Source organism: Mesoplodon mirus (genome assembly GCF_964341445.2).
Source record: "Mesoplodon mirus genome assembly, chromosome: X".
NCBI classification, from domain to species: Eukaryota; Metazoa; Chordata; class Mammalia; order Artiodactyla; family Ziphiidae; genus Mesoplodon; species Mesoplodon mirus.
In genome coordinates this window covers 106,805,460-106,831,276 of record NC_138981.1, presented here as the reverse complement: position 1 = coordinate 106,831,276, position 25,817 = coordinate 106,805,460, and the positions used below count along the sequence as shown (strand labels likewise).

The 25,817-nt window shown below is 45.3% G+C and overlaps 1 protein-coding gene across 3 annotated transcripts in view; it reads left to right on the top strand.

Annotated features, from left to right (window-relative positions):
* TENM1 (teneurin transmembrane protein 1) overlaps positions 1 to 25,817 on the top strand; it is a gene marked incomplete at both ends in the record, with an annotated part of 603,322 nt that overhangs the window by 540,313 nt on the left and 37,192 nt on the right. For all 3 annotated transcript variants that reach the window (XM_082610702.1, XM_082610701.1, XM_082610700.1), the window contains 2 exons: positions 12,541 to 12,907; positions 14,706 to 15,216. In XM_082610702.1, coding sequence (XP_082466828.1) covers positions 12,541 to 12,907; positions 14,706 to 15,216 — 878 coding nt within the window. The remainder of the gene's footprint in view (positions 1 to 12,540; positions 12,908 to 14,705; positions 15,217 to 25,817) is intronic.

Below are 25,817 nucleotides of genomic sequence, written 5' to 3'. Positions count from 1 at the left end.
CAGAGTCACTCACATACGCTTACGGTTTGGATGAAATGTTAATTAGAGTGGACTGTTTGCCACAGAGGATTTCATCATTACTGAATCCATAAGAAGCTGTTATGGGGAGACCTCAACCAGAGCTGCTCAGTTTGTTTGCTAGAGTGATTCTGACTCCCCTCTTGTTGAAGCTCGGGTACTCAATATGCATCACCATTTTTTGCTTTTGTTCAGGCTCAAGTCCGTAGCCTGCCTGCTTCCTTAAATGATTCTGTACACATGATAAGTGGTCAGGTGGCCAGTCTCCAGAGTTCTAGAAGCATGAAGCCTGAGCTGGGCCATCTGTTGAGGATGTGCTGTTTTGTATTACACACAGGGAAGTGGTGGGCAAAACCCGGAAGTGCACTGGAGGCCTAATGAAAATAAGACCAGTTAAATCTTCCCTCTAAATGTTCATTAGGCCATCTGTTCTTATTAGTGTTCTTATCATTTGGAAACATTACAGAGTTAAGATGAGACACAATCTGTGGTGGAATTCTAGTCTAACTTGAAATAAACTTTTGAGTAGAGCAATCATGACTTGTGACATTTCTCTTCCCATTTAGAACCCTGCCCACTTCTAAAGATCTCCATGGTGAAATTTTTTAATAGTTCCTTCCTGAAATATTATACCGGAAAACAGGGTTAGCAGTAGCTACAGAAATGAAAACATAATCTCAGAGTGGCTGATCAATGAAATCAGAACATTTCATAAAAGCAGTGCAGTCATACTTCTGGCCTGTAAATTGCTTTAGGTGCCAAAGGGAATTGGAAGCTTGGTCTATCCTGTCGAGCCAATACTATAAAATTAACAACCTGCAACAGACAAGTTTCTGCAACTGCTCAACAGGAAGAAACGCTACCAAATGATTCCGGGGCCTTCTTCAAATTCCCTGGCTCCTACGCAGGCAAAGCCTTGGCTCTCAACAAGAGCCCCACCCGCTACTGCATGAAGACCCACAGTGGTCTTCTCTTTACTCCAAATTCTCTCAGAATGCATGGTCTCATCACCTGGTCTCACATTGGATTTCGTGTTACCTTGGAGTGTTCTCTGGCCATCTCCCCTTCTGTATGTGTATCTTCCACAGTGCTGGCTATACACTGGGAATTTAAGAAATACATGTAAAATTAGATTGAAATAGAGACACAAAAGAAAAAGCAAAAAGACAGTAAAACTTTCATGTTCCTCTCCCCACCCGCAAAAGTGCTGAAAGTGTTAAGTTCTTTGATTGTAATGATAAAGCCCAAGATACAGAGAGATACAAATGGTAAATCGGCAAGTAGCGTCATGTACAATATGTTCTTACAATAACAATCAAATTTACAAGCAAATTAGCTGTGGAGTCTGAAGGACATTCTGTAGTTTTCACACTGGGCCTTCATCTCCTGCTGATAGATGACTTTGACTGTAAATTGAAAACTGGAAGTGGTTAAACATTCCGTGTATTCACAAGTGCCATTTCCAAAATTGAGGCTTCGGAGAGGAGATGCAAGAAAGGGTGACGGAAACTCAGAGCAATTATGCCTGTTATGAAGATGAGGTAGTGGCAATTACACAGCAGACTCATACAGAGTGTGTACGTGCTGATTGCTCTGAGGGAGCCTCTGAGAACAAACTTTTATAGCACCCATCAGGCCTTGGGTCTCTAGAGGAAGGAAAGATTTTCAGCCACTCGGTCAGTGTGCTTTTGGACAGAGCTTATGGCCCCAGGAACCATCTTGGAAGGGATACGTGCTTTTTTCTTAATGAGCTTGAATGAAACTCTTATGTAACAGAGTGGTTTCATTCACTGTGTCTTTCCTATTCTCAAGCTTTTTGGTGTCAGGACCCCTTTACACTCCTAAAAATTGTCGGAGACTTCAAAGAGCTTTTCTCTATGTGGGTTTTATCTATTTACCTTATTAGAAAGTAAAAGTGTGAATTTTTTTAAACACAAAGCTATAGTAGCCTCAGGCACCCTCTGGAAAACTCCACTATATACTCATAAGAAAGTACAAAAGGCAAATAGTATTAAGAATAATTTTGACCTCACAGACCTCCTTGAAAGAGTCTCAGGGATCCCCGAAGTCTGCAGACCAAAATGGAAATACCATATTTCCTCAATTCTAAGACAGCATGTATTCTAAAACATAGCATCAATTTGATAACTTTAGGTAGTGAGGAGAGATGCTCCATTAAATGTATGCGTTGATTATAAGGCACAACCTCACTTCAGAAAATTTAAAATATGGAAGGGGTAGGAAATACACTTCTTAAGATTGAGGAAATATGGCAACTCCCACTAACCTCAGTGGGTCCCTGGAAACGCAGATTTACTGACTGAAACATGTTGATGAAAATTAGTTTTTCTTAGAGCTAATTTGTGTTTTACAATTTTTAAAATGCATTCATGGACTGAAGATGTTACAGTCAGTGAGGCACTAATGTTCTCATTCAATAAACACTTGCCAACTGTAATACCAGATACTGGAAATACAAAAATGAATGAGACCTCATTCCTGCCCTTGAGGACTCACAGACCTAATAGAAGACAAAGGCAGGCAAACAAATATTTATAGTATAATGGAGAAGCATTGGATCTGAATGAGTCATGGACCTGGAAGAACAGCTTGAAGTACCCAAAGATGGAGCCCTGGGTGTTCAAGAATGCTTGAGGTTAATCACTAAGTTTAAGCAATTAGTCATCCTCATAACAAAGGGCTGCCCTAGTGGACTTTGGCACATGTGTCAGTTTCTTTGGGACATTAATTTATGTCAATTTAATTTAATTTTGCAAACACTTTATTTTAATTTATCCAGAGATGTAAACCTAGAAATTTGTTAGACCGGATTGACCATATTGGTATAGTCAGTAGCGCCAGTCAAAAACAACAGAACATTTTCTTGGTTGTGATTGGATTCAGCTGAGAATAATAGAGCCCCTTCCCCCTGCCCCCCCCCCCCCACACACACACCAGTGATATAAGCAAGATAGCAGCCAGACTAGTATAGTCCAGGACTGGATGGCAGTTCCACGAGGTCGTCTGGGACCCAGGCTCCTATAATTCTGCCCTGCCCACCTGGCACAGAACTTCCATTTTCATGGCCACCTCATGGCCTAAGACATCTGCTAAAATTCCCACCACTTATATCCATATTGCATACTGGAAGAAGGGCAAAAAGAGGCTCCTTCCAGTTGGGTCAGCTCTCCTTAAGCAGCATCAATTTAAAAGTGTGGATACTTCCACACCTCCTCTTACATCTTATTGCCTTGAACTTTATCACATGGCTACAGATAACTGCAAATCAGGCTGGAATGTCTTCAGTTCTAGATAGCAGTATGCCCAAATTTTAAGATTAGTGCACTAAAGGAGGAGGAAGGAGTGGAAGAATGGTAGGGTATGTCTAGAACTAGTAGTCTCTGCCGCAGGCATCTTAGTAACCACAAGTTCAGCATTTTGTTTTGACCCTGATACTGTCTGAGCGTCTTCAAATTTCTAAAAGCCATCTGGAAAAAGTTTGATTTGGGGCACTTGGAAAGCACAATGATACTTTTCAGAGTGATGGTTCCTATTGATCTTCCTTTTAAAAAGTAAATTATTGCAAGATGAAACATGCCGGCTCTGCTTTGGGGGTTTTTTTGTTTGTTTGTTTTGCTTTGCTTTGTTTCCTCAACTTCCAAAATGTTTTTGAAACATTGGGATAGGTGTGATTTAATCTGTAGGCTCTGCAGCAAAATGATTCTAAAGATCAGTGCAATTGTAGCTCTTGATTAGATTGATCCTGGCTATTCATCTGCAGTGAATAATGTGACTTACGTGTCAGTTATTCTGATTGGGCAGCCGTGGACACAGACCAGGCTGACACACTTGACCAAAGGTTGAGGGGTTCCTCAGACTCTCCAGCCATTATTCAGAGAAACACAAGAATGTGGATCTGAGATAATGGGAAATAATTTGCCGGTTGACGAGTCCGTGTCGTCTTAGTGTATTTCATCTTCTAATAACTTCCACTTTTTAAAAGCAAGATCAATAAGGGCCATCACTCTCAAAGGTGTCATCCTGCTTTCCGACTGCAGAAAACCAAACTTTCTCCAGACGGTTTTTTCCCTCTTTTATAAATTTGAAGAAGCTCAGACAGTATCAGTGTCAAGAAACGAGAAGGCCATTTGCAAACTGACAGAAAGTGATGCTAACAGTCTGCAGTTGTCAGCTTTTAGAAGCATGGGGAAGTCTAACATGGAGTTGGCAGAACAGCTGGCAGAGAGCACTGCGTCCCGTCACTGCATCTTCCCCCAGGTTGGCGTACTACAGAAGCGATAATCATACGCTTCCTGGAAATTCCTGCTGAAGAGGCCTCAGAGATCAAAAGCAAACAGTCACTTTTCAGATGAGCCACAAGGCTGGAAATGTACTAAAGGAGGGAGATGAGAAGTGTCCTGTTTAGGATAGGGAGACAGGGCCGTTTGGGAAACAGCTGGTTTCTTCAGCACAGTTGAACTTGGGGAAAAGAAGTTATTAGCACTTGGTAGCAATGGCAAAATATAGTAACAGTCATGATGTGTTTCTGAGGCTTTTCCATGAAAAGTAATTTCTTAAAATAGATGGAGTGGAACAGAAGTAGTCTACTGCTCTGTGTCACTAGCAACACCCTGTATCTATTAGAAAAGGAAGGAAATGAAGTCAGCCAAAGGTTGTCAATTACATGAGGGCAGGGCCTAGTCTGTCTTGGTTAGAGCTGGCTCCTTAGTGCCTAGCATAATGCCTAAAATGGGATAAAGAGCCATTTATTGGCAGAAGAAAGGAAAATGAAGTAGCATGTTCTACACTTGGAACTGCACCAAGAGTACTGTTACAAATAACAGTGGGGAATCCAAGTAATAAGCTGAAATATTAGCCATGAAATTGGCTGACAAATGTATGTGAAATAATATATCCCAATATAAGCCAAATGTTTCTTGGAGGACACATAGCTTAAAAGGACTCTCAAGCAATGGAATAAATGAACAAGGAGGGAATGGCTGGTGACAGAGAAGCAAGGGAAACCTTGAAAGAGCATGACGATGTGACTGCACTTAAGAGTTCATGACGGGCTTCCCTGGTGGCGCAGTGATTGAGAGTCCATCTACCGATGCAGGGGACACAGGTTCATGCCCCAGTCCGGGAAGATCCCACATGCCGCGGAGCTGCTGGGCCCGTGAGCCATGGCCGCTGAGCCTGCACATCCGGAGCCTGTGCTCCGCAACGGGAGAGGCCACAGCAGTGAGAGGCCCGCGTACCGCAAAAGAAAGAAAAAAAAAAAAGAGTTCATGAGAGGGGGCTTCCCTGGTGGCGCAGTGGTTGAGAGTCCGCCTGCCAATGCAGGGGACGCGGGTTCGTGCCCCGGTCCGGGAAGATCCCACGTGCTGCAGAGCGGCTGGGCCTGTGAGCCATGGCCACTGAGCCTGCGCGTCCGGAGCCTGTGCTCCGCAACGGGAGAGGCCACAGCAGTGAGAGGCCCGCGTACCGAAAAAAAAAAAAAAAAAAAGAGTTCACGAGAGGCACTTCCCTGGCGGTCCAGTGGTTAGGACTCTGCACTTCCATTTCAGGGGGCACAGGTTCGATCCCTGGTTGGGGAACTAAGATCCCACAAGCCGTGAGGCACAGCCAAAAAAAAAAAAAAAAAAATCAAATAAGGGTTCATGAGATAGCCAAGGAATAGAACATGTCCGTAGTCAGACAGGAATGAGAAGAAATACAGGCATGTTCCATAATAAAAAGTAGCCTTTGCAGAGCTCTTTCTGTGTACCAGGCACTGTGCTAACTGCTTTATGTGGATTTTTTTTGTATAATTCCTATAATAAATTTTTGAGAAGGTATTATTACTATACCCAATTTCTAGATAAGTAACCTGAGGCTCAGAGAGGTTAACTGATTTGCTCCAAGGTCACAGAGTTAACAAATAACAAAATTTTGAACCCAGGAAGTCTTAACTCTGAAGCCTGAGCTCCTAACCACTTCCTTCTACTACATCTGAGCCTTTTTCTACAGAGAGAGTATATAGCTTCCATCAGATTCTCAAAGGGCTTTGTAAATCCAAAAAAGTATGAGAAACAGTGTAGCAGACTCTAAGCCCATGAAGGCAGGGACTATATCTGAATCAGCACTCGGATATTTGCGAGAGGGGTGGAGGGACAGCTATGTTAACGTGTGAATGTACTGGTGAAGATCTGGCCTCCAAATTGATTCTCCTGCATGAGTCTGGTCTCCCTCCAGCCTGCTCCCCAAACTGCAGCCTAAGTAATCTTTCTAAAGCCCTAGTCTGACCATGTCAACCCCCAACTTTAAAGATCTTCATTGACTCCTCAACACCCTCAGTTCAAGTCTAAAGTCCTTAGCCTACACAGCCCTTCATGGCTTAATGCAGCGGTTCTCAACAAGGGACAGTTTTCCCCTTAGGGGACATTTGGTAATGTCTGGAGACATTTTTGGTTGTCACAGCTCAAGGGAAGGTGCTACTTGCATTTAGTGAATAAAGGCCAGAGACGCTGCTAAATATCTTGTACTGCACAGGACAGGCCCCACAACAAAGAATCATCTGGTCCCAAGTGACAATAGTGCCTCAGTGGAGAGACTTAAAATTAGTCCTCGGCAAACACTGAAACTTCATTTACCACCACTACCTACCCTACTTACGCTCCAGCAACCCCAGACTGTGGTGAGCTCCACACTCCCGTATGGTTTCGTGCTTCTGTGCTTTTGTTCATTCTTTTCCCTCTGCTGAGATCACTCTTCCCACCTTGCTTTTTCTCAGTACCTTTGCTTCATCCTTCAAGATTAAGTTTACATTTCTCTTCTAAGAGTATTGCCCCAAACTTCCTCCTCTGTGTTCCCATGTCATCCTGGGCACGTGTCTATCGTGTCACTTAACCACGTGATATTGAAATGACCTGTTTCTGTATCTGCCTTCTGTCACTTGACCGTGAACTCATAAAGGGCAGGGACCTTTTTTATTTACCTTTATAATAGTGCCTGAGACAGAGTAGGCACCACAAAGCATTGAACTGAAAGATAACAAATGACAGAGAGAAAGACAAATCACTCAACTCCTAATGAGCTTTGACCTTCGCAGCAACAACAACAAAAAAAGGTTGAAATCAACCTTTAGGTTGAATCTAACCAGGTAAAGGGGAGGCCAGACTTGGTGAGGAGAGCGTGAAGAAACCTGTCCACTCTTCTAGGTGAGGAATCAGACGGCATAGAGGCAAAGAGCAGACATCTGAAAATGGGGATATTGATAGTTACTTTCTCAAGTGATTGCTCTAAGCATATAAAGTAATAATCCATGTAAAGAGCCTCATACATAGGAAGCACTCAATAAACAGTAGTTACTTTTATTAAAGGCTCAGATGAGTGGGCCTGTAATTTTACAGATGTTATTGATTAGGACCAGTTCAAAGGAAGGGGCAGCACCTATGTATATTTAAAAAGTAGGTCAATTAAAAAAAATTTTTTCTTTTTTTGCGGTACGCGGGCCTCTCACTGTTGCGACCTCTCCCGTTGCGGAGCCCAGGCTCCGGACGCGCAGGCTCAGCGGCCATGGCTCACGGGCCCAGCCGCTCCGCGGCATGTGGGATCTTCCCGGACCGGGGCACGAACCCGTGTCCCCTGCATCGGCAGGCGGACTCTCAACCACTGCGCCACCAGGGAAGCCCCTAAAGAAAAATATTAAGGCAATAATAGTGCAAGTGGTGGACAGCTAAGGCAAAATTCATGAAGCTGTTATGTGGACACCTGCAGTCTGGGAAAAGGAGCCGAAAAGGAACTATATTGAATGGTGACTGGACTAGATTCCTTCTAGCGCTAAAGGTTTATGACTTTGAGAGCATTTTTCATGTTAATACCATTTGCTATCCCATACTTTGTCCAGGCACTGGGCTCAGTAAGTACCTTGCCTCCTTATCACAATTAATCCACGCAATATCTCTGAAAAGTAGATAGACTATCATTAGCTTCTTTTCCTTATTGCAGATGAAGAAATCAGAGACTCATAGAAGATACCTCATTTGCCTAGGGTTACACAGTAGTATGGGAAGGAACCAGCCTCCGTTTACAAATTATGGTCTGTGTCTACAGTGTGAGATAACTGAGGAATTTTCTAGTTTAATCTAATCAAGGGCTCACATTTAGATACTGCTGTTACACATGGATTTTCCCCGATAGGATTCTGTTGCTTTATAAACTACTACTTAGGTCAAAATCAGCTGGCTCTTTAAACCAGCCATGGGACTGGCTGACCTGAGAGCCAAGTGCCTTCAAGGCAGATTTTCAATTAGCAGAGGAAGACGTGGTGCTGTCAAGGCTTGACATCCAGACCAAGAGCCCCTTTCTGCCCTGGGTTATTTCTCAGGGAAGGTTGTTGGGAGATGGGCACATTCTACCAGCTGGCGGCTACACCAGTGACCTTTAATGCTAGTTTAGCTTGAATACATTTTGACATTTCAAGCAAATTAATGTATTTTTACAAGGTGGGGCGATGACCACAAATTAGGCCAAATGGTTTGCCTGCAGACCGGGTTACTGTGCAAAGATTCTCCCACCACCCCCAAAAGAAATGTTTATTTCTCTCCACCTGGACAAATGCCAACAGCCCTCAGGGGTTAACCTTAGCCCCACCTCAGTAGTCTATAATTCTGGGGTCTCTCTGCAACTAACAGATGCTAATTCTGACAGCCGGAATGAGCGCAAAGACTCCAATCCGCATGTTACGTTGTGTGTTATGGAAATGCCTTGGTATAAAGCACCAGTTCCTTGAAAAATTACGTGGAAAAGGGAGTATCTAACATGAGAAGCAGATAGAAGGAACTAACAACCTACGAGAGGTGAAAAGATCAAGTTTCTGAAAAGACAGACCCTAGACTACTAAGTAGCCACCCATCTTTCATCTGAGGCGTTTTCAGAGACAAATCAAATGGGAATTAAAGGGATTCTGTGTAGCTCGTACAGAAAGTGTCTCAGAAGCACAGAGGCCACTTTAGTCACAGGAAACTGCCAGAGGGTGACTTATTTGATGGAACAGAAAACAAACAGACACAATAGCTGGTGTACTTTTGAGGCAATTTTAAACCTAATAAACATGACACCAATAGTGTTGACTTAAATCAGCTTGGGCGAGTTGGAGAATTTAACAGCTCATCTTCCAACTACCAGCCTTTGTCTCAGAGGCAGCCTTGACAGCAGGGAACAGAGTCCAAGACATGTCCTTCTCTGACTTCTGCCAGGTGTGTGCCGTCCCCGGCCTCTGCCCCGGCCTCAGCTCTCAGAGTGGGGATAATTAGAACGTCATTTCTGCCAGCTTTGTTTTTTCTGGGTCACTGACTTCAGACTTGATCAAAATACGAGTGTTGGGCTGAAATCAATTGGTTTCCTCTTCCTCAGCCAGCCCCAGCTTATTTCCTGGGGGACTGTGCTCCAGAGGCCCAGCGTGCACAGACAGCTTCTGTAGCAGCCTGATGGTGTGTATAGAGGTCCAGAGTGAGGGCTGTGGAGGGGTCCACAGCGCAGGCGCTCCATCTCCCTGCTCTCCCTCTCCGTGGCAGGGTGCTGACATGCAAGGGCCTCAGACAGACGTGCTGAGGCACACATCACAGCAAACTGCTCTGGGAGCTGTTAAGGCTGGTGTTTAATGTTTATCCAATGGCCTCAGTCTGAAAGGCTCTGTAGAACACGCATAACAGAAGCTCAGCTTTATACTCCATTAGCATTCAAATTCCTAGCTGTCCAGAGGCATATGGTACTGACCAGAGAAGGCCAGCCTATGTCGAGGCTGAGGGCATGTAGAGCCAGGAGGACAGGTTGAGGCTGCTGGGTGTCTGGGAGAGACACTCAGAGACAGGGGGCAAAGAGTCCCAAGTGGTACAAGAGGGGAGGTCAAAGACAACCTTTGTCTTCTTTATAACATCACCAGTTGCCCTCCATTAAGAGACAGAATTAGAGAGAAGGGCTTTATCTCAGACTGGCCTTTGTCCACTTCATTACTGAGTAGAAGGCCTCTTCCAACCTGGAAATAGTGGGCCTCAGAACGTGATGATAGCATATATCTTGTTTTCAGACTTTGGGATTCAGTGAGAAAAACAAAGCTTTCCTCGGGCTTTCACTCAAGGCAAAAAGAATTGCAGCTACATTACTGTTACTATCTTGGCCAGGAATGGGGCAGACTCTTCTGCCTTTGCTTAGCCATAAGAGAAGAGAAATAAAGTACAGAATAAGTGAGTGGTGGAGTCGAGAGTGCATGTAACATAGTTCTCTGAGAAGTGCCCGGTGATAAATAGCAGCTGTCGAGGAAATGTCAGGGTAGGCATTGGGGTGACTCCTGTGTCGAGAAAGGAACTAGAGTAGATCTGTGTTTGCTTGGCCTGTGTGTCCCAGTGCCCAGCACAGCACTTGGCACCAGCACGCCAGACACACACACACACACACACACACACACACACACACACACACACACACACACACACACACACACCAGTCCTTTTGCTTCTAACTCCTTGATGTGTCTCAAATCCATCTACTTCTCTCCACCCCCACTGTCACCAACCTAATTCAGGCCACCATCATCCCTCACCTGAACCACTGCAGGAGCCTCTTACCTAGCGGCCTGTCTCCCACCTCACCTCCTCCTCCAATATGATCTCAACAGCAGACAGTGTGATCCCTCTAGAACCCAAATATGATTATGTCACATCCCTACTTAAAGCCATCAGAATAAAACTGGACATGTACATCTCTCCATTACCTGGTGTATTAGTCTGCTGGGGCTACCACAACAAAACACCGCAGACCAGGTGGCTTTAACAAGAGAAAGTGATACTCTCATAGTTCTGGAGGCGGGAAGTTCAAGATCAAGGTGTCGGCAGGTTTGGCTTCTCCTGAGATCTCTCTTCTTGGCTTGCAGACGCCCATCCTCTTACTGTGTCTTCACATGGGCTTTTCTCTGTGCATACACATTCCTGGTATTTCCTTCTTCTTTTTTTTTTTTTTTTTGTGGTACGCAGGCCTCTCACTGTTGTGGCCTCTCCTGTTGTGGAGCACAGGCTCCAGACGCGCAGGCTCAGCGGCCATGGCTCACGGGCCCAGCCGCTCCACGGCGTGTGAGATCTTCCCGGACCAGGGCACGAACCCGTGTCCCCTGCATCAGCAGGCGGACTCTCAACCACTGCACCACCAGGGAAGCCCTCCCTCTTCTTATAAGGACCTGAGAGCCCCACCCTTATGACCTCATTTAACCTTTATTACCTCTGTCAAGGCCTCATCTCCAAATACAGTCACATTAGAGGTTAGACTTCAGCATATGAACTTAGGGGGGCACAATTCAGTCCTGATACCTAGCCACTGTCTACCTCCTGATTCTCACCAATCACCTCTCCCATCACTCAGCCTGTATTAGCCTTACTGGATTGTTTGTAGTATCTGGATGGGCCATGCTGTCTCTAATCTGTGAACCTTTACCCATGCTGCTCCCTCTCCCTGGATTGCCCTCAACTCTGCTGCTTGCCATTTCCACCCCATTCCTCTCCTACTGGTCATTGCAGACCCTATTTGGGTACCACCTTCTCTGGAAATACCCTGCCTCCTGACTCCTAGTCTGGGTAAAGAGCTCTCACGTCCTCTCTGCTGCATCCTTCTCATGACATGGAGAGTAATTGCCTGATGGCTCTCCAAGGGTTCTTGTAGACCATGAGGCATTCGAAGACAGAAGCTGTGTCATTTTGGAGATCTTTTGAATGCCCAAAGCCTAGCACAAGGCTTAGCACTGAGAAGGTGCTCAGCAAACATCCAATGAAAGAACAAACCAACCTGTTTCTTTGCTGAGGAAAGAAGGATATGGAGTGAACCAGGCCAAGCCACATGAGCAGTGCATTACAACCTAGGATTCCAGATCCCCAGCTGATGAACTGTACCTGAGTATTCCACAAGACAGATGCTAGGTCTGTGCCAATGAAAGGTCCTGTCCCAAAAGGTTGCTGATAGAGTAAAATCGGGTTTCTCTAGCACTCTGTTGTCCAGATGCCTCTATGACTTTGCTGTTCCATGCATCTACAGAGCAGTGAGAGAGATTTGCATCTCATAGTGCCACAGAAGCCCTAGAGCAGTGGTCCTCAAACTTTATTGTGCTTCAGAATCACGTGGAGGACTTGTTAAAACATGGTTGGCTGGGCTCCAACTCCAGAGTTTCTGATTCAATAAGTCTAGGTTGGGGCGTGAGAATTTGCATTTCTAACTGGTTCTCAGGTGATGCTCTTGCTGCTGGTCCAGAGAGCACACTCTGAGAAGGATCCTTCTGGAATTATAGCAGCAAATAATTCACATTATGTTGGAAATGGCATAAATGGTAAATGTGTTTACCAGAGCACTTAATCAACTGTCCTACCGAACTTTGCCAGATAACACCAACATTGCTGAAATTCATGAGACGGGGAACCAATAAACCAATTTTTCTTTCAAGGTAAAACGGCCCCAGAAAGATATTGTAACCTAATGGTGTGTGTTCTGTTCTTTTTGCAGGTGCGATTAGAGTGGCCAACAGACCTTGCAGTCAATCCCTTGGACAATTCATTGTATGTCTTGGATAACAACATTGTGCTTCAAATTTCTGAGAACAGGCGAGTGCGGATCATTGCAGGGCGCCCCATTCACTGCCAGGTGCCAGGCATCGATCATTTCTTGGTCAGCAAGGTAGCAATTCACTCCACTCTGGAGTCGGCAAGGGCCATCAGCGTCTCCCACAGCGGGCTGCTCTTCATAGCTGAAACAGACGAGAGGAAAGTAAACCGCATTCAGCAAGTTACCACCAATGGCGAGATCTCCATCATGGCTGGTGCCCCCACTGACTGTGACTGCAAAATTGATCCCAACTGTGACTGTTTTTCAGGTATGACCTTTTTAGCAATTCAGCAGCTCCCCCTCTCTGTTTTCAAAAGAAAAACGTGCATCAGAAAAGTCAAAAAAAGAAGAAAAGTATTACTTGTAAACATTGGTGTGAGGCAGTGGAGAAAGCAATGGATTGGGGGTCAGACCGCTTAGTATCTTGTCCTTGTTCTGCAACTGACTCACTGAGTGACCCTAGGAAAGCCATAAAACCCCTTCATGACTCACTTCATCTGCTAAGTAGAGAGACCACGTGTCTCAGTTATATCACCTTGCTGTTTTGAAGATAAACTAGTATAATAAAAGTTTTGGTACTCTAAGAAGCTAAGACCACTCTACAAATGTAAGATCATGATATTATTTGTACTTTGGAGAAAGGGAAGCTGGGTAAAACCTACATTTACTGATTTAGCTAAGGAAAAAATTACTTCCAATAAGTGACTGGTTTCCAGATTAACAATGTGTGCTATTTGAAACCCAAAGGGACTAGAAGCAGACTGCTTTCAGGATACAAGGGCAAAATTAAATCTCACAATGGAGGGTTCTCAGGACATCAGTCTCCTACTTACACTGTTTTTTTTTTAATATATATAGATTTATTTATTAATTTATTTATTTTTGGCTGCGCTGGGTCTTTGTTGCTGTGCGCGGGCTTTCTCTAGTTGCAGCCAGCAGGGGCTGCTCTTTGTTGTGGTGCGCGGGCTTCTCATTGCGGTGGCCTCTCGTTGCGGAGCACGGGCTCTAGGCGTGCGGGCTTCAATAGCGGTGGCGCGTGGGCTCAGTAGTTGTGGCTCGTGGGCTCTAGAGCGCAGGCTAAGTAGTTGTGGCGCACGGGCTTAGTTGCTCCGCGGCATGTGGGATCTTCCTGGACCAGGGCTCGAACCCGTGTCCCCTGCATTGGCAGGCAGATTCTTATTAACCACTGCACTGCCAGGGAAGCCCACATTGTTTTTTTTTTAATCCAAAATTTTCTCCATAACCAATAGTGCCCTTTACTTCCAATTGAAATAGGGGGGGAAAAAGAGCCTTTTCTCCAAATCACAGAGTGGATATTCCAGACAGTAAACAGTCCTGTAAATGTCAATAGATGCATTTATTGCTGGTAGGTGGACATCCCTCCATGCTGCATGCAGTCCTATTAAACCGCTCATCCACGCCCAAATGGTTCTTTTAATCTTTACCTTTCCTTGGGACAGAGGAATCAAGAGTGAGCAACTTGGTCAATATGACTTTTGATTGATATTTCCAATGTTTTCCTCGACAACTAGTTTTATAGTTATTTTGCTAATTGGTATCTTTCTTTCAAGGCAAGACTGGAATGTTTATTCCAGTTATCAAATTTGATGTACTGAATCATTGTTGCACTTGCAGACTTAGTGTACTTTGACAATGTGACAATGAAAGTTAACAGAAGAAAGGTGTCTGGGCACAGTAGGACTGGAAAGCCCTGAGATAGATGCTGTGAGCACGGACAGGCGTAAGTCTCTGGCTAGGTCTGGGGTGGCTGTCATCATTTGCTGTTTTTGTATCTTTCAATGCAATAGATACAGAAGAGCAGGATTGACGATTTCACAAAACTGGTGTTAACTGAGAGAATTGCATCTCACTGTTCATCTTTAGTGGCACTGACTCAAGAATTGTGAATAATGGGTTTCAAATATCCAGCTGGGGCATGTGGAGAATGTTGGTTCACTGATTGTTCCCTTTAAAATGATTCTTGATGCACAGCGATTTCTGTATATGGTATGTTTGTATAAATGCTTGTGACCACAACTATTAACATCAGGGTCTTTCTCCCACAGGTGATGGTGGCTATGCCAAAGATGCAAAGATGAAAGCCCCTTCCTCCTTAGCAGTGTCACCTGATGGTACCCTCTACGTGGCAGACCTTGGGAATGTTCGAATTCGTACCATTAGCAGGAACCAAGCCCACTTGAATGACATGAACCTTTATGAGATTGCATCACCTGCTGATCAGGAACTGTACCAGTTCACTGTCAATGGAACCCACCTGCACACCTTGAACTTGATAACGAGGGACTATGTGTATAATTTCACCTACAATGCCGAAGGCGACTTGGGTGCGATTACCAGCAACAACGGCAATTCTGTGCACATTCGCCGAGACGCAAGCGGGATGCCCCTTTGGCTTGTGGTGCCTGGCGGGCAGGTGTACTGGCTGACCATAAGCAGCAACGGAGTCCTGAAAAGAGTGTCAGCCCAAGGCTACAATCTGGCCTTGATGACCTATCCAGGGAACACAGGGCTTCTGGCTACCAAAAGTAACGAAAATGGATGGACAACCGTTTATGAGTAAGTTTCAAATTCTCAACATGGGGTTTGTTAGGTTTGCATTTGCAATTGTATTACAGTGGGAAAATGACTTAGTAATTGCTGAGTGTTGCATGCTATTTTCTCCTAACAGCCACAATTAAAAAAATAATAATAAGTCAAGGAGAAAATTTTACCCAACTCCTAGGCTTTGAACCCATTTCTCCAGAGCACTTTTGCAGGGCATAATAATAAAAACATAGGCTGAATGAAGAATCAAGCGTGGCACTGCATGAGACAAGAATGAGGTGGAAGTCCATGTGCTCGAGAAATTTACGGCATAGCTGGGAAAACAAGGGAAAATTAAATGACAAAACTAGAAAATAGTTCTAAAGTAGCAAAGAAGCAGTGTAGTTTAACTAGTATTTATTGATCCCTGTGGGGTTTAATGAATGAATGAATGTGTGCACAGCCCAGCCCAGCCCAACTCAGTTTAAGTTGTGAAATGACGTGGGGCAAATGCTGAAACAGGAGAAGCTGCACTCCACTGGCTGCTTCTGGGAAATGTGGAGTCAAAAGCTTCAGTACAGTCCTGCGCCCTCCCCCCAAGTTTCCCTGCACAAGGCAAAGACTCCAATACATTTGGGTATTCACAGACCGGATCTGTGATAACTTTGTTTAACTGGGAATTAACAGACGGTGTGTCTGACGGCAGGCTACTAGGAGGTGTCCTGTCATGGAAATAGAGACCATTGTCCTTGCCTTTTAAGGCTGGACAATGTTATTTGCAAGTCAACCCATTTAGAAAGCTAGTTTGCGAGCACTCGGCAAGCATCTTCCCCACGAAGGGAACTGCTGAATTTTTAACCAGTTTACCAAGTGAAGATAATCCATGGAACTGAACCCAGAGCCTGAAATGGCATTCAAGTTGAGGAACGTGAGAAGCGGAGATACTAAATACGAGGAGTTCCAGGTGTGACTCTTCCGTGAGAATGTAGGGAATATGAAGAGAATAGATCCCACAAAACCCTCCTGAGGAAAGGGACAAAACAGTTGGCCTTCAAGTTTTGGATCATTTCCCAAAGAAATGCCACTTATACAAAAGAGCTGGACAGCTATTTTAGTTTCACTGGGGAAAATGTATTCAGTTTCTGTTGCAGGTCTTCCTCTATTTCTTGAAAAACTTCTCTTACATCTTAATGAAAGTAATAAAAGCTACTGTTCACTGAGGGTTTACTGTGTGCTAGGTCCTAGGGTAGGTGATTTACATAAAGTATTTTGTTTGATCCCCAAAATAACAACATGGGATACGTGCTCCTGGTTTGCCTATTTTATGGATGAGGAAACTGAGGCCCAGCATGGTGAGCTTGTCCTGATTCACAGAGATGTCCAGGATTCAAACTGCAACAGTCTGACTCAAGAGCCCACATTTTGAAATATACTACCTTTAAGAAAGATAAAAGTTCTAATGAGAATTCTTTTTTTCACAAATTCACGCAAGATCACACTGCAGCTGAAATTAGACAAATAGCTTTGTGTGTGTGTGTGTGTGTGTGTGGTACGCGGGCCTCTCACTGTTGCATCCTCTCCCGTTGTGGAGCACAGGCTCCGGACGCGCAGGCTCAGTGGCCATGGCTCACGGGCCCAGCCACTCCGTGGCATGTGGGATCTTCCCGGACTGGGGCACGAGCCCATGTCCCCTGCATCAGCAGGCGGACTCTCAACCACTGCACCACCAGGGAAGCCCGACGAATAACTATTTTGAAAGCTAATGGTTAAATTCAGTTAAGCAACAAGAAATGGCAGAATTATTAACTAGTTTTCAAAATAACCAGTTCAACCGTTCACTTATTTACCAATCATCACATTGTACACTTGAAATACATGCAATTTTATTTGTCAGTTATACCTCAATAAAACTAGAGAAAAAAAAAACCCCAAAATAACCCATTTAACCATTCATTTATTTATTCAACAAATATTTGCTAAGCAGCTAGTATACGCCTGGCAGCGTTCTGGTGCTGGGGATATAGCCGTGAACAAGACAGATACAAATCCCTACCTTCATAGTGCTTACATTGTACTGGAGGGAGACAAGTAAAATGCACAGAACTGCAGATGGTGATAAGTTCTGCGAAGGAAATAAAGCAGGGTCAGGGGGAATCAAGATTTGGGAGCAGAAGGGGTTTTTATTTCAGGTTGGGTGGTCAGGGAAGGCCTCACTCAGAAGGTGACATTTGAGTAAAGATCTGTAGGAGGTGAGGGAGTGAGTCGTGTGGGTATCTGGCGGGGAGGAAGGGGGAAAACATTGCAAGCAGAGTGAACAGCAAGTGCAAAGGCCCTGCAGCAGGAACAAATCTGACATGTTCAAGGAATAGTAAGGCAGCCACTGTGACTGGAGTGGAGTGAACAATCATAGTAGGGAGACAAGATAACGAAGTGGCCAGGGCCACTTCACATAGGGCTTTGCAGGCCTCTGTAAAGACTTTTTGACTCTGAGTAAAAGGTGGGACCACTGGAGAGCTTCAAGTAAAGGAGTGACAGAATCTGCCTTACATTTGTAAATCACTCTGTATTGCAAACAGACTGTATGGTGGAAGTAGAGGAATCTAATGGAGGGAGGGGGCTATTGCAATAATCCAGGCAAAATGGTGACTTAGACCAGGGAGTGAGGGCAGTAAGTGATAATATTCTAAATATATTTTGACAATAGAGCCGTCAGGACTGACAGATGGGATGTGGGGTATGAGGGAAAAAAAGGGTCAGAAATAACTCCAAAGTTTTTGGCCTGAGCAAGTGGGTGTTGGACTTGCCATTTACCAGGATGGGGAAGACCAGGCAAGGAGTACCTGATGCTGGGTGAGAGTTCAGGGTTGGATATGATCAGTTTAGACGTCCAAGGGAAAATAGCAAGTTGGCAGTTGGATTTATGAGTCTGGAATTGAGGGGAGAGGCTGGACATGTGAAATTTGGAGATTCAGATTTAGCGTCCACCAGGGTTTTGGTTGTGTTTAAAGCCACGAGATCTTCATGGAAAAGTGAGTGTAGCCAAGGAAGAAAAGAGATCTGATGATGGAACCTAGAGCACCCCAACACTGAGTTGAAGATATGAAGAGGAACCAGCAAAAGAGACTGAGAAAGAAAGTCCAGTGAAGTAGGAAGAAAACCAGGAGAGTGGGACGTCCTGGAAGCGAAGTAAAGCAAGGGACACAAGGAAGAAGGAGTGATCAGCCATGTCAAATACTCCTGATAAGTCAAGTAAGATAAGCATGGAGAATGACCGTTCCATCCAACACTGTGGAGATCATTGTTTACCTTCAGTGCTGTGGGCACTGGGGGACAGAAGCTTTAGCAGAGGAGGTTTAAGAGGTAATGGATACACACATGTTCATAGCCGTGTTATTCATAATGGCCAAGAAGTGTAGAGAACCGTGTCCATCAAGTCATGAATAACCAGACGAAATGTGGTACATCCATACAATGCGATATTATTCATCCATGAAAAGGAATGAAGTTCTGGTACATGCTACAGCATGGATGAACCTCAAAGACATTATGCTAACTGAAAGAAGCCAGACACAAAAGGACAAATATTATATAGTTCCGTTTATATGAGATATCCAGAAAAGGCAAATTCATAGAGACCAAGTATAACAGATTAGCAGTGGCCAAGAACTAGGGAGAGGAGTGAATGGGGAGTGACTGCCAGTGAGTACGGGGTTTATTTTGGGGGTGATGGAAAGGTTCTAGAAATGGTGCTGATGGTTGCACATGTCGTGAATGTACTGAAAGCCACGGAATTGTGTACTGTGTACTTTTAAATGGTGACTTTTATGCTATGTTAATTATATTTCAATAATGATAATCATCATAATAAAGAGAGAAACTGGGAGGAGAGTTTGGGGACAGCGAGTAGAGAACTCTTCTGAAGAGCACTGCTGTAACGAGAAGCAGAGAAATTGGAGTCGAGGGGGAACAGAGTAATCAGAAGGAGGTTTTTAAAATGAAAGAAATAATGGTACATTTGTGTGCTGATGAAAATAATCCAATACAGAGGGGAGAACTGATGATGTCAGATAGAGAGCAGGATGTTGTAGTCGGATAGTTTGTGGTCCCGACGGATACTTACAGCAAGCGGAGCCCAGGCCTGTTACCAGGACTCGGCGGGCAGTGAGAAAAAAGTAGCATCTAACGTCATTGTTGTTGGGTAACCAATCTTGAGGCATTAAGAGATGAGAAACACAGGCATTCACGTGGGGGTAATCATGGAATGTTACGGCCACAAGGAGACATCAGAGGTCACTTTACAAATAAGGAAACGGAGGCCCAGAGTAGGGGACTAATTTGCCCATTCACGTTGCTGGTTGGCTGGGTCTAGAGTCGGATCTTTGAGCTTCTAGCCCACTGCTTGTTCCACTACTACCCCCACTGCCTTCCAGAAAAAGGAAGAGGATTTGGGATTACAAGAGTGACCATGGGAAGTCTGGGGAGCTAGAAGATTTCTGCTGCGGTAGCAAGACAAGAGGAGTATGAGAGCGCCATGAAAGAGGAAGGGGGGCTGGATATCCGTTTCTTCCTTCTCCCACCTTCGCAACTCTAGCCAGTATTATGCCGAAACCCTCTGTGGAGAGAAGGTTCCTCTTCCTCCTGAAGCAGTGCATTCTGTCCCCAACGGAATGCTGTCCCCGTCGGTTCTTGCCTGTACATATGGGAATGAGCAACTTCCCAACCTTCAAAATGAAACTAATTCTTCCCAGACTACTCTGTACAAACTCTGGTTCCTTTCACTTTTATCCTCCAACGCTTTAGCCGCTTCTGAGCACTCCTTCGAGGTTTTCCTTCTCCTTCTGAAGCCAGGGAGCACCGAATCGGACCTGCTCTTCCAGTCAGGGTTACAGCCACGCTGAGGTCGGTAGAAGGCGGCCTTGGGCCACTGTTACCAGGCCCTCCTAAAAGAACTTGAGCGTTGCTCTGGGGTGAGAGAGAGGCTGCCTTCTTTGGCCAAAAGGTGACAAATCCTTCGCCAAGGTGGACGTCAGATTTCTGTTCTGAGACAAGAAACAGAAAAAGAGAAACAGAAGCAAAAGTTGGAAGGATGGAAGACTGCTGCCTAGAGGTAGCTAAGCCAGTAATCCGTTCAACTTTCGGTTATCAGCAACGACGGCAGGGAGAAATGACACAGATGACCCTGAACAGTGTGGACAGTCCAAATGGGATTTTAAAATGCATCTGGTGCCGTGGTAGTATGTGGGCTTGTCTTGTGTAGTGTGATGTTGTTTAAATAGTTCATTGCTTTCCATAATTCCGTTTGACTTGGACCAGGATCAAAGTTGCACACCCCAAGTATTAGTACTTGATGCTTGACTGCCCCTAAGTGTCCTGAGTGTCAGGGGAAAAGCTGACCACAGAGAAATGGCTAACAGGGAGGTGACAAAGCAGAACTAGGAACGAGGCAGGGGTTCTGGCCCGAGGGGCTGGCGGGCTCCTAATTGCAATGACCCTGCCCCAGCAGAGGCTGCAAGAATAGCCAGGATGCCCTTGCTTGTTCTGCAAGCTTTTCCCTGGCAAAGGCTTCTGCTACGCTCAACTGAAAAGGTCCCAGACTGAGGCCAAAGTGTCAGTTTTGTCACTGCTGCCAGTGCAGGCCGAGCTGACAGTTCCTCAGGCCCTTGACCTTTGTGGGAGCATGATCTCTTGATCCCTGGTTTTCTGTGTTCTGTCTATCCTGGGACTTGGTTCGCACATTCCCCACCCCCAACCCCCCAAGAAAACGCCATTCACTGACAACTTGGAAATGGCCTCACGATAGCTCCGGGTGCCTTCTAGGCTGTTTTACAAATGCTCAGTCTTATGGAAGATGGCTAACGGGAGGTTCTCCCTCCTCCCTGATTAGATTAGTGGGACGGGGGCGGGGGCGGGGGGGGCGGGGCAAGGTAAACAAGCCACGTCTCTGGGTGAGACATTTGCCTAAGCAGAGGATGTGATTCCCACACAGAACTGATTCTGTAAGTGAATAGTCAGTCCGAACACATCGAAGTGTTTCCAGTGCTTTTGAGAATCTCAGAGTAGGGAGAGAACTAAGGCACCACATGGTCCAGGCCCCTGCCTCTGGGCAGGTGAGGGATTTCATTTAAGCAAGAAGAACGTAGAATTGCCAACAGTTCCTTCAGGACTCCAGAGACAGACTGGACACCTTTGCTCAGTTCCTTCCCCTTGTGCTTTATGCCCTTGATAAGGCTCAGGAATGGGCAGAGAGAACTGTCGTGGCTCATGCTGGGGAGAGAGAACTACCAAAGAGAAAGGGACTGAACAGAAGGAAGAGAGGCTGCTGGCCGAACGAGCTTTCAGAGCCTGGCTGGGAAGATGAGCTGCACGTCACAGGACGTCCGTGTAAGCTAAGCCTCCACACCACCTGGGATGGCTCTGTCTATCCTCTCACCACGCTGACTCTCGTACCCACCCCTTCCTTCCCATTCCCACTGGCAGATCCTGTTTCTCTCATTCAACAAGTATATGCAGTGAGAGTCTGCTCTGTGCCACACACCGAAAATACAGAGGTGATGAGACACCATGTCCTGTCTCTAAAGATGCAAGAGTTTACAACCTAGGAAGGAAGGCTGGTCCCAAGGATAGGCAATCACAATGCATTTCATAAAGGCAAGAGGCCACCATCTTCTCTTACACAAGCTGAGGCGTTAGCCTCCCAACAGGTTTCCCTGCTCCATAGCTTCCCTTCCGAGATTCACTGCCACCAAAGAAGTGCTTGAATCATACTGTTCTCCCCCTGAAGAGCTTCCTATGCCTCTCCATTGTCTACTGACTGCATGCTTTCCTCCAGAGCCTGGCACCCCAGTTTCCCCGTGCTCTGCTTTCAACATGCCTCTCTGGCCTCATCTCCCACTCCCCTGCGAGAGGACCCTTGTGCTCCAGCATCACGCGTCCCTCGATCGTCAGCCTAGCCACCGGTGTGCCTGCCTTTGGAATGCCTTCCTCCCGTCTCCAGTCTCTACCTACCAAGGGATTGATCTCCAGCTACCCTCCAGGATTCAAATACCACCTCCTTCTCTTCTGCTCAGCCTGCCTGGAAATAACTTCTGCCTCTTCTGAGCTTCTGCAGCTCCTTGTTTACAGAAGTATATGGCAATATTCTGGCATCAGAGTGATTTGTGTGCATATCTTCTCTACGCTACTAGACTTTGAATTTCATTCACCACAGTATCCCCAGTACCTAGCACAAGACTGATATTTATTGAATGAAGGACAAGTGAAGATAGAAGGGTATTATGGACTTGGGCTGAATCATAGGAAGCCACATGAAGTTATTGGTGAAGAAAGGGTAATCCAGTATTTCCTAAAGAATGCTTATTAGGTTGGTCAGGTTTCTGGCATGAGAGGGTAAAGAGGGTCTATTTCCTTTCACAAAAAATAAGTAATGAGTTTTTCTTCTATAATCTTCAATATTTTCTTAAGAGCAAAGATGGAGGAGCTCCTAGTTTTTACCCTGCATGGTTTAGCTCTGGCTTAAATTGTCCTCAAGGGAAAGGGCAGGCTATCCCTTATGAGAGAATATCAGACCAAATATATTTTTAATAATGTGTAAATATCATCTCCCCTAACATAAACTATATGTTCCTCAAGAACAAGAATGAATTCTGAATTTCCTTTACAAATGTTTCCTTTGATCCACGGGGACGTGTGTGCGCACGCACACGGTGGAACTCTGTAAAATCAGGGACGGGAAGGGTCAAGGTGATGGCAAATCTCCTCTTACCAAGCTCACTCCTGATGACCATGAAGGCAACAGTTAATGCCTGATCACACAATTCACCAACCAGAGTTTGCAGCCCAGGGTAGGGAGGGGGAGTCGGGGCAGGGAGGTGGAAGTTACAGCCCTGTTTCGGCCTGAGAGGATCAGTTGCAGCATATTGGCTTGTGTTCACTGCACCAAAGGATGCAGGCACCAGAGGGAAACCCACAGAACAGCGTAAGAGATTTTGATTAAACTTGTTTCTTTGACATTCAGTCTGGAAACATGCAGTCCCCTGTGATGGAGGGGAAACAACAACAACAACAAAACCTCGGGCTTCCCTGGTGGCGCAGTGGTTGAGAGTCCGCCTGCCGATGCAGGGGACACGGGTTCGTGTCCCGGTCCGGGAGGATCCCACGTGCCGCGGAGCGGCTGGGCCCGTGAGCCATGGCCGCAGAGCCTGCGCGTCCGGAGCCTGTGCTCCGCAACGGGAGAGGCCACAGCAGTGAGAGGCCTACGTACCGCAAAAAAAAAAAAAAAACCCAAAAAATCCTCAAGCAAGCCATAAGAAATCAAAGGCTTCCTTTATTTCTTATCCAGTTTGGAGCAATCTTTCCAAAGTTGTGGGATCTGCCTGTTGCTCTTCCTTTGAACATGACCCCACAGAAGAGACTTGGGCCTGTAGGTTTTGACTGAGCCCAGGAGAGGCACCACACTGCAGACACCACCAAATGCCATTGCTTTGACTGTGACTAGCAGAATTGGGGTGGGTGAGTGTACTGGGGGGTAGAGTGCTTTGTCTTTTGGGTTTTTTTCCCTTCAGTTTTACTGAGATATAATTGACATACAGCACTATATAAGTTTAAGGCATGCAGCATAATGACTTGATTTATATATATTGCAAAATGATGACGACAGTAAGTTTAGTGAATGTCTGTCATCTCATATAGATACAAAAAAAAAAGAAGAAAAATATTTTTTTCCTTCTGATGAGGACTTTTAGGATTGACTTTCTTAGGAACTTTCATACACACCACACAGCAGTTAACTATTGTCGTGTTGTACATTGCATCCCCAGTACTTATGTATCTTATGACTGGAAGTTTCAACCTTCTGACCACCTCTGTCCCATTCCTCCGCCCACCCCCCGCCTCTTGTAACCACACATCTGATCTCTCTTTCTATGAGTTTTGTATGTTCGGGTTTTTGGTTTTGTTTTTTTTTTTTTCAGATTCCACATATAAGTGAGATCATACAGTATTTGTTGTACTCTGTCCGATTTATTTCACTTAGCATAACGCCCTCAAGGTAGAGTGCTTTGTTTATGATAAAGTCAAATGTACACTTTCAAATAAGGAGGCTTATCCAGCCACAGAAAGGAAATCAGACAATACAACCTTCTAGCTCTCTAGCGCCTGGGCAGGACTATGGGAAATTCTATCTTATCCCCACCCCATAGCCTCTCTCAGCAGACAAGGAGCCAGGCAGCAGCCTCCCAGCTACATCTATCCAGGGAATTACACCACAGGCCACTGCTGAGGTTCATTCAGATTTTTGACCTCTGCTCATGGATGGCTCAGTTAACATCTGATCTTGTCATCTTGCCCTGAGAAGTGGGCACGACCACTGCCGTCACCTTTCAATGAAATCTTGCTTTAAAACAAGGGGCTATGTGACTGGGAAAGAAAGAAACTGCCCTGAGCTGGAAAGCCCGTTGGAAACCTGCATGCGTAGCATCTTAGGTCAGATCTCCTGGAGGAATAATGAAGAGTGACCTTGCCAAATGCTGAGGAAACCCTTTAGAAATCAGGAAAGGGAAACCAATGAGGCTGAGTTGCTGGTGACGGATGTGAAACCGAGAGCAACTGCCTGAGTAGTCCAGGCTGTGGGACCACAGTCTCCCTAGCGAGGGGGGCCTGCAGCAGCTTCTTTCTGTCTGCTGCCTGGAAACCCCTCCCTACGGGGAAAAGCAGGTTGGTACCTTGCAAGAATCAAAACAGGATATTGTTTTCTCTCCTGGAAGGAAGACCAGGCAGACAAAGTCGGGGCTGTGTTAGGTGTTCAGGCCCTTCCATGCCCCTTTCTCATCAGGGGTCTTCTTCTTGCAGCCACAGAGCCCCGAGCAGGCCATGGGCAAACGGGCTGAGCAGGGGGGAGGATTTTGCCATTAACCCCAGGCGCAAACAGCACCCTTCAGCCTTTCCTCGATAATGAGGCCTTAGCAGCATAGCTGCAACATGCCAATAACCGTTTTGACTGAAATCCATTTAAGCAAAGGGTGCATCCAATTAAACAACTAGGGCTTGCCATATCTATGATGTCAAATGACCTATTTGATTATTTTTATTTTCATGCCTGACTGTTTTAACTGATAGCATGTGTGTGCACGTGCACACACTCATGTGCACACAGAACTGAACTTGAGATGGCATTGTGTATAGCCTCAAGTTCAGTTTTGTCCTATAAAATAATGTCTAGCCCCTTTTCCCAAGCCTACCAAAGGCTGGTCTAAGTTTTAAAATTTCAGCAGCTATCCAGGCTGAGTTCTTTAAAGCGTAGTGGATTAACACTGAATCACTAGGCCATTTTGCATAATTTTGGAGGGAGAAGGCAGTAGAGCCAGACTCCACCACTGTGTTCAGGCTGTATCCTGCTCACTTTGGGTAAAAAGAATATAATTGTTTAACATTTTAAAAGCAAATAAAAGTACTTAACTATTTTGTAATTTGCAACTTGAAAACAGTAATGGGTTTCCAAGTGCATGTCCTTACTTTCAATGAAGTGTTTATTTTTCATGGTTCTGTTGGCAATAAAAGAACAGCTCCACATCAAAAGCCTTCAGGGAAGCAGTTTCCATTTGGAGGACAGTGAGATTGCCAATAATTCTGATTTTTTT